This window comes from Triticum urartu, chromosome 4 (genome assembly GCF_003073215.2).
Source record: "Triticum urartu cultivar G1812 chromosome 4, Tu2.1, whole genome shotgun sequence".
Taxonomy (NCBI): Eukaryota; Viridiplantae; Streptophyta; class Magnoliopsida; order Poales; family Poaceae; genus Triticum; species Triticum urartu.
In genome coordinates this window covers 602,137,344-602,146,919 of record NC_053025.1, presented here as the reverse complement: position 1 = coordinate 602,146,919, position 9,576 = coordinate 602,137,344, and the positions used below count along the sequence as shown (strand labels likewise).

At 42.1% G+C, this 9,576-nt stretch overlaps 1 protein-coding gene across 2 annotated transcripts; it reads left to right on the top strand.

Annotated features, from left to right (window-relative positions):
• The first annotated feature begins 1,799 nt into the window (after positions 1 to 1,799).
• Positions 1,800 to 8,332, top strand: LOC125553070 (ubiquinone biosynthesis monooxygenase COQ6, mitochondrial-like). Of its 2 annotated transcripts, none has more exons than XM_048716824.1 (10): positions 1,800 to 2,212; positions 2,314 to 2,392; positions 2,488 to 2,575; positions 2,907 to 3,050; positions 3,710 to 3,768; positions 5,932 to 5,999; positions 6,101 to 6,152; positions 6,658 to 6,846; positions 6,934 to 7,536; positions 7,779 to 8,332. In XM_048716824.1, the coding sequence occupies exons 1-10, from the start codon at positions 2,151 to 2,153 to the stop codon at positions 7,992 to 7,994; spliced, it is 1,560 nt and encodes a 519-aa protein (XP_048572781.1). In that variant the 5' UTR covers positions 1,800 to 2,150; the 3' UTR covers positions 7,995 to 8,332. The 2 variants fall into 2 exon arrangements, with proteins under 2 accessions (XP_048572781.1, XP_048572782.1); XM_048716825.1 differs by having other exon boundaries at positions 2,488 to 2,579.
• The last annotated feature ends 1,244 nt before the right edge of the window (positions 8,333 to 9,576 follow it).

Below are 9,576 nucleotides of genomic sequence, written 5' to 3'. Positions count from 1 at the left end.
CAAGATCTAGCTTCTACGCGTGCTCCTGTTTAATGATAAGAAAGAGATAGACATAAAGTGGAAATAAAGTTATGAATTTATAGCCGGCTCTTGATGACATGACATGCCTATATAACCAGCAGCTAACTATATTATTAACCATGCTTTAAGGGCAACTCCAACACACAACCTCGAATAGTCGCCTGCATTCGTTCGGTGCTAAACGGACACAAATTACAACCAACATGCAGGAGCATACGAACAAACGTCTGTTTTTTGCTCGTCGTCGACACATTTCTGGTCGAAATTTAGGCCGCGTTTGCGTCAAAATGGACAAGACGGAGACGGGCGGGACGCCGCCCTTGTCCTCCCCTGGTCCGTCCATTGGGGACACAACTCTCCTATTTCCCCCATCATTCCCAAAAACTCCATTTTGGACTAGAGTTCATACAACCTTTCATGAACGGAGAAAGTTTCTGCCCTACAAGTTTGCGGGCACCCGTGGCATCAACTCAATCCAAAAGAGATGGGAGTTTATTCAGCAAGAATTCAACAAGTTTTGTGCCGCACTTGAGAGCGTTGAAGCTCGTCCTGTGAGTGGTCTAGGCATGGGCGACTTGGTATGACCTCTTCCTCTTTCATTGCAATGTCATGTTCATGTTTGTTGCATCTTGTGTCTTGGCTATTACATTTGTGGCCTTCTTTTTTATTGTGTAGGCATTTCAATCTTTGGAAGCCTTCAAGGCCCGACATAAGAACAAGTCATTTACTCTTACTCACTGTTAGACACTCATCAAAAATTGCTCCGAGTTCAAAGATCAATATGCCGCTCTAAAGAAGAAAGGAAGGCCGGCGACCGTGGCTGGGGACGGAGATGGGTGAAGAGGCCGAGGGGCAAAACTAACTTAAAGATCGACGAGAAGCGTGATGCGGCCTCTTTCACCTTGCAAGAAACTTTGCACGACATGATGACTCAAAAGGAAGTGAGGGGCGAGAGGAAGCATTAAGAAAAAGAGGAGCAAATGAAGATATGCTAGGAGCTCCAAACGAAGAAGCTTGACGTGGAGGAGACCGTCAAGAGAAGGAAACTCGACATGGAGGAGGCCGTCAAGAGAAGGAAACTCGACATGAAGGAGGCCGTCCAAAGTCCAAACGAAGAAGCTCGCAATTGAGGCCATCAATGCCGACACCAAAGCAAAAAGAGGTGGCTAGCAATCATGACCGTATACTTGACCAACATGTCCCTGGAGAGAAGTTGGTCCGAGAAACGGCAAAAGGAGATGTTCGACCACTACAACATGAACTAGGAAGGCCTCGGCCATGGACTATGGCCATTCTTTTTGAAGGTTGGCAAGTGTGTCGGCCCGTTGGCTTTGTTGCAGACGAGAAAACTTGAGGGTTGTTCTTTTTGAAGGCTGGCAAGTGTGACAACCGCTGACTTTGTTGCAGACATGAAAACTCGGGGGTTGATCATTTTGTAGGCATAAACTATAGTCGCTGGCATGAACTATGATCACGGTGTCAAAATTTGAGTTTTCTATTCTTTGTAAAAAAAGAAACATCAGACGGTTGAACGAAATGCGCCCAATCGTTAGACGCACATCAAGCACAAACATAAAAAAAGCCGGATACCGTTTCTTTATTCAATCGAAATGGACAAAAATCTGACAAAACTGATGTCCGTTCGGGGGGTTGTGGCCTAAAAGAAGCTGGCGGTCCATCAAAGCTCATATGCGCCAGCGGTCGCCGCAACCAAATCCTCGGGCCATTATCTAAAAATAAATAAATAAAATCCTCGTCTCCTTTTTCTCAGAAAAGGAAAACAAAAACAAATCCTCGTCTCCTTCCTCCTCTATGCCCAGGTCTGACGTGTTTCTCCAAGAGGCCCTAGGTACCGTGGCCGCCGCCGTCTCCACCCGCACACAATCCCGGCTCGCCGCACGTTCACCCCCCCGACAGCCGACCTCGCCTGCCTCCCGCCACCGGTGCCCCGCCTTCAAGGGTCTCCAGGCCAATTCGACTCTGTTCACGGCGGCAGAGCCGAGTGTTCCGGCGGCGGGCGGAGCCCGGGGTCCGTCAAGCTCGTAGATACGGGATTGGGAGCACCACTTGACCAGACAGGCCTCCGTTCGGCTCGGCCCTCGGAACCCAAACCCCGACGCCCGTCGCCGATGACGCCGACGCCGGCGCGCGCCTCCGCGGCCGCGGCCCACGCCCTGCTGCGCAGAACGAGGTGCGCGCGAGTGCTCTCTCTGCCCCCCTCCCTCCATCCGCGATTTGTTCTGCTCCGGCTCATCCATTCGTCTTTCTTCACCTTCCCCCCCCAAACCGCAGATGCTTCGCCGCGGCGAATCAGATCCGGACGGCCTCGAGGGCCTTCTCCAGCGCGCCGGCGGGAGCTTCCGAGCCGCAGGTACATTTCCTGTCCGCAAATCGCATGTGCAGTGGCCCATAGAGTTTAGAGAATTGCGAGATTGATTGAGGTTTACTCTGTCCGTGAACATTTAGGGCCCAGAGAAAGTTGCCGGAGATGACGAGCTTGATGTTGCTATCGTCGGTGGAGGCATGGTGGGCCTGGCTGTTGCTTGTGCACTCTGTAGGTATTGCTGCCTTGGTGTACCTCTGTTCCTTGCTTCCAATTGTTCATGAGCTCAGCTTCGTGTTGCTCTTAGTCTGAGAATCGATCCTTATAATCTGATAATTAGCTATTAAAGGAATGCTGACACCATTGGATTAAAGTTCTCCCTGCCATTTTACTAGTTCCATGTCAATTACTGCAAATGCTATCAGTAGTGCAGGATAGTCTGGTGGCTGTACGAAAACATCATGTGTATGAATTTGACAATCCTATGCTGTGGTTGTTTTAGACTGGAAACACCTATTCTGTATATAATCTTGGGTTTACGCTTATTTATCCTTACATGCAGCCAATATGCCATTGACCAAACACCTGCGAGTTGCCGTCATCGATAGCAATCCTGCATTGAAGTCAATGAATTATCTCAAGAAAGATGGTATACCTGATTCAAGGGTCAGCACTGTTACTCCTGCAACCATTTCCTTCTTCAGAGGTAAGGTTGTAATAAACATAAAATCGATATGTCATTGCTTTGTTACAAGCCAGAATTTGGCGAATGTTGGCAGTGTATCAATATCTGGAACTAAAGGGTGCTTAGTATGTTTTGGTGATAATTCAGAAAGGTCGATCCCTTTTGTTGGTTTTGACAGTTGTTTAAACAAGACATGCTACTAGCTTTTAAATTGATCTGAAGAACCCATCTGTGCTTACATAGGATTGTTCCTATAACCTCAAAGTGCTTCACTCATAACCTACTGCTTTGCGATGTTAGCTAAGTAACTGATATGTGCCTAGCACCTGTCATCACACAATATCCAGCTGAGCTGCATTTCTTGTTTAGTGTAGTGATAACCTGGAACTTCATGTCAAATAGGCACAATCACGGATGGTGCTGCCAACTCTGCTGATCTATATATACCCATTGTTCCTTTTTTGCCACTGGTTGTGCCTAATCATAAATTTGATTAAATGTGTAAAACTATTTTTGCTTATTGAGGATGAAAAGTGGAATGCTTGACAACGCGTAGTTTCAGAAGTACAACATCTTAAAACATTCCTTATTATGTGTTTGTAGCTACTTCATTTTATTTAGTAGCTATAGTATTGTATAGTTTGACATATATTTCATACTTGTATTATGCCATGTGACAGATATTGGTGCATGGGAGCATATTCTACAGCAGAGACATGCTTTCTTTGGTAAAATGCAGGTGATGACATACAATTTTCATCATATGGATGGTGATTACCTTTCTGTGCTCACCTGCTTTCTACCACTACATCTATTCCTACACTAGATATAATAATTTATATATGTTGGTGTTCCTATGATTGATAGATTGTCAAATCAAACTAAAATGACATTTCATGATTCATCTGTCTGCTTATTTCCTATTTTCTTCTGTTCCAGGGGAAAAATAATTATGGGTTAACATGTAATCAAGTTTGTTAATAAAGCATAGAAAACATAAATACCTTGGCAGTTTAATGGGCAATAGAATTTTTGTGGGCCTTTTGAGCTTGGGCTGGCTGTAAAGTATGCATGCCTGTCATGTTGTTTTTAATATATGGATGATTCTATATAGAGGACGAGTACATCTAGTTCTATCATATCAGTTCCCTATACATGAAAAACTGGTAGCATAGCCAAAGATTATCCACTACAGATGCAGTATCCTGTAGATATATTATGCGTTGTTTGAAAGCTGACCAGTGACCAGTTGTATTCAATATTGTGACCTGAACTCTTAAGCAGATTTTTCTGTCATCTTTGTATAAGAATCATATTTGGCCTCCCTTACGTGTCTTCTGACATCATGGGATTAAATATGTTTTGGTAACTGAACTCATGTTATGTTTCTGATATTAATATATTTTCCGCACAATCCTAATAAACTTTAAATTTCCAGTGCTGAAGCTTGGGAGGGGAATTCAGAATTATGCTAGGCAGCCTTTACATTGCATAGTAGCTGTAACTCCGTGAATGGATATGTCGATATTATCATTTACAAACACCATAAATAAATGGTATAAGTGCTATATAACGTATGAGAGGGACAAACGTTGACTTGCTGTTCTAGGTTAGTTTTAGCTGTCAACGTTGTTTATCAATCTGATTATTGTGTGTGCTCTATTGAACCTATGTGATAAGCATTATTATTTTTATCTCCGATCTGCCTTATCTTATTGTACCCTTAGTTCCATGTTGCTCATTGAGGAAAAACTACCGAGTCTCCATTCAAGTACATGGTTTCTTGCAAGATCTGGTCTGACTAACTTTATTTAGGACATTCTTTTAAAACATGATAAGCAAAGAAGGTTTCACTAAATATGGCAGATGCTCATGCAGTAACCCTGCCCTCATAGAACATGGCAATAAATTGTCATGCTTACAAGCATGTAAGCATGTCCTTAGAGCATCCTGGGGAATTTTTGCAAGTTCATTGTAGTGACTTGCAGCACTGCTACTTTATTTTATTGACTACCTGAGGTGTTATGTTAGATTTGTAGCATATAGTCTCATTAAACTAGTTTATTTCTGTCCTGATATGTTGAAATGATTGGTGAAGTACTGGCTTATATCCAATCTTAGGGTACAGCTTAACTCTCTATGGTCCATAACATGGCTGTTTCATGGCACATGTTTAAATATGGGGAGATTTCGACTTAGTTTGTTTCTTTACTAAATAGACTGAATATGGTGCAAACCTCAGTGCCAACTTGATTTCTGCAATCGATGGTCCATGTATAAAAATATGTTGATTAACTTCATCATGTGATTGATAAGACTCAGAACAAGTCATTGATGCTTCTCTATTGAATCCATTTGATTCATTTGTCCCAGTGAACCAAATTGAATGAACTATTGAATCGATCACAATAAAATGGTGAAATGGAACATGCACAAATGCTTCACACTTTCAAAGTTTTCCCACTCAATTTCCGAATGGAACATAAATACATTGACATAATGGTATACCTTATTCGGCCCCTGTTTTACCTAGCTCATTTCATTTAAATTTTGGATATTACTTGAAGCTTAACTATGATTGGATGGTACATATTGTATGCCTTATTTCGTGCATATTAGGCCATTATTATGTGATCTTTTCATGGCAACTGTTCAGCCATATGTATATGCATTAGCATGCCTCCTTTACCTTTGGTCTTGTCCTCTTTTATTTGTGGCGCTTGCAAACAATGACAGCAACAGTTTCTTCATTCTTATTTGTTGCACTTGCACACAACAAGAGCAACTGTTTCTTCCAACTTATTTGCTACACCTGCACACAACAAGACCAGCAGTTTCTTGCTTTAGATAGTGGGTGTTCAACATAAGCATTGATTGCAATTTAACACATTTTCGCTGGCAGGTGTGGGATTACACTGGACTGGGATACACAAGGTACAACGCAAGAGATGTGTCCAAAGAATATCTTGGGTATGTTTGAATGGGAGCTGCTGTAAACTTGTAATTGTCTGATAAACTTTTTTTCCCACTGGTTCATTGATAACCTTTTGCTTTGTTTTTCCGTTATTTAGATGTGTGGTGGAGAACAAGGTGCTTTGCAACTCACTTCTGTTACGCTTACAGGTCTGTATCTTTCAATAAACTTTCAATGATTTTGATCCGTATCTAGATGTTTAGACTGATGTTGAACTTGTCTAATAAGACCTCACTCCATACAAATGGTTTTCCTAGTTTATAAACTTGTTGAATACAGTACAGCCTTACAGCCCACACATTCTAGAGAGCAAAGTAAATGTTATACAAGAGACCTTTGTCATAAAAAACAGATTACTTGCTTTTATGGCACCTATCCCATATATTAGATTTTTATTAGCTGTACACGATGATTAGTTACCGACAACATATTTCGTTAGAATTGTTGGTCATGAAGCACAGTTCAATTTTGTGTGTGACATTAGTAGTCCTCATAAGGTAATCTCAAATATCCTAAAAATATCAAAGAACAGAACACACGGAAATTAATGGCTGGGTGGTTTCCAGCTAGATGTTGCACTTATATTGTTATCTGACTTTTTTTCCCATTGAAGTAGTCACATTAAATTGCTACTTAAGATGTTTCCCTTGCCAGGAGCAAAAGGAAGACATTGGAAAGATGGTCTACCCTACCCGATTGGTGTCTCTTGCTTTCCCATCAAAGAGCAGAAACGTAGGAGTAGCAGGACTGAAGCCACCATCAACTGAGGCAGAGGAACTATGCCGTAGTAATTTGGTTAAACTTGACCTAAGTGATGGACAGACTTTATATTCAAAGTTGGTGGTAAGTTCCTATATATGATTCTCCATTCATTCAAACTTTTGTATCTCTTTATTGCCTTCAGTCACTTATTTTAAATTATGGTCACAGGTAGGAGCAGATGGTTCCAAATCCAATGTAAGGCAGATTGCGGGCATAAAAACAACTGGTTGGAGTTATCCTCAGAGTGCGATTATCTGTACAGTAGAGCATACTGCAGCGAATGACTGTGCATGGCAGAGGTTTCTCCCTTCTGGTCCGATTGCCCTGCTTCCAATAGGCGACAACTTCAGCAATATAGTATGGACAATGAGCCCAGAGGAGGCATCACGGCATAAGTCAATGAGCTCTGAAGATTTTGTGATGTCAGTGAACCGTGCATTGGATTTTGGTTATGGACCGCATCCCAACTCTAGTAGTCTTGACCATTACGTGGAAAGGTTGTTTTCTGACTTTGGAGGTACTGCAGCGTCTACGAAAGAATGCTTTGAAGTACCACCAAGGGCAATTGGGCTGATCTCAGAGAGAATGGCATTTCCATTGTCACTGATGCATTCCCATGATTATGTTTCAAAAAGGCTAGCCTTAGTTGGTGATGCTGCTCATACAGTGCACCCCTTGGCCGGTCAAGGTGTCAATTTGGGTTTTGGAGATGCAGCTGCCTTAGCAAAAGTTATTTCTGAAGGAGTTTCTGTTGGTGCTGATATTGGGGATGTAAGTACCTAATATTGCTGTGTTTTGGTTAGATTTATGCAGATACTACTGTATCTAGCTCCTATGAGTAACTCTTAATACTATGAGCTGGTCATTCGGCAAGCTAATCTTTCTTACTTTAACTCCTGGTTTCTTTATTTGGATCATTGTTTGTCATCATCTTGCATATGCTGGTTACTCTAGTATAAAACAACATGTTCATCATGGACAGCAAACTAACCAAACCTTTTCCCATTTGCCAGCTATCTTTGCTGAATCGGTATGAGACTGACCGCAAGGCTGCCAATATTGCGATGGCGGCAGTTCTAGATGGCTTCCAGAAGATGTACTCTGTCGATTTCGGACCCCTCAATGTTCTAAGAGCCGCTGCATTCCATGGTGCCCAGTACATATCACCACTGAAGAAGAACATAATATCTTACGCAATGGGCGACAGCAAATCGCCTCTGTTTTCATAAGCAGTGCTGTACCAAAATGTGTTAGTTCTAAACTTGTTGGCTCTTGGCTGTCATGGCAGCACTGTACCAAAATGCGTTAGTTCTAAGCTAGCTAGTACTATATCCCACCTGAGAAACTAGTTGGATAAAATGGAACAAGTACTCTATCTCAAAATGTAAGACATTATTTTGACACCATCATAGTGTCAAAAAACGTCTTACATCTTGAGACGGAGGGGGTAGTTAATAGTAGTAAATAAGATTATATTTCCTGGATTTGTTTTCATGTGTGTAAGGCTTGTTCAGTACGTACTTTGCTTGCCATGGAAGATTAGTTTATTTTTTGTTGGCACATTTTTTATCTGGGAGGTTATATATGCAGAATGCAGACCTTTTTTTTGGCGGGGAGAATGCAGACCATTATACACGCAGGGTTGAGGCTATATGTTTTTCATTTCTCAGCGTGCTATCTGTTGTTTAGAGCGCTATATTTTGCAGCACATTATCTATGTGCACATTAGCATTTGTTATCTTCTTAACCCGCGCGGCTCATATGGTTTCGGTGTTGTACTGTTGTGGTGTCTGTCTTTCAGATTCGACGTGGATAGTGGTATATGGTTCGGAAGAACAGAGATGATGCACATCATAGGGGAAATAGAGTAGGTTCCTTAGGATTTTGATATCTTCACTTGCACGGTTCATGTGATTTTTGTTTCGGCTTCGGATTCGGTCTGCAGTGTATAGCCGGGTTGCTTTCTCGCATGGGCAACAGTCATTGCTAAACTTCTGTCCGACCTTTGCTTCATGTTTTGCAACATGTAAACTCTAGCAGCCTTCCCCATGACTAGGTGATTGAACATCTTCTAAAAAAAAAGGTGATTGAACATCTTACAGCCCCCTCATAAAATTCTGTATGAACTCGCATGTAGCAAACGGACTCTGGAATTTGTCCTCGCATAGCACATCTCTCTTGGCCTTCCAGATTGCCCACAAACTTTTGCCAAACGCCACGTGAACACCTTAACTTTGGCCGGAATATTGTGCTTCCACATCTTGATCCATGCTTTCACTTCCTTCTCCGGATTAGAATCCTCCGGTCTTTCATCTAGCCAAGCATCTCTTCTATTTTTAGTGTGGATCAGCATGCGATAAGCTGAACGAACTGAAACCTCCCCCAATTTATGTCGGTTTGCATGAATTTCGTCCCGTCTATTCAAACTTTGTTTGAATTGTATGCGGATAGCGTTGGATGAGTGTCTCTCGCATCCGTGTCGGTGGACTGGTTCCCCCGTTTGTGGATGGATGCGGGAGGAAATTCGAGGGTCAGCGTTGGAGATGTTGTAATCACCATGTGGTTTTTCCGGACGTCTCCAACATCATGTAAATACTTGAATTCTTCATTTCTTCTTATGAGTAGGCAACACTCATGCCAGATTGACCCTAAAAAAGTTGGTAATTGATACTCCCTTTGTTCATAAATATGGACGCATTTTAGTGTGCTTGTTCACTCATTTTAATTCATATGTAGTCCATATTGAAATATCCAAAGCATCTTATATTTATGAACGAAGGTAGTAATATCGTCCACCACCATGTGATTCAT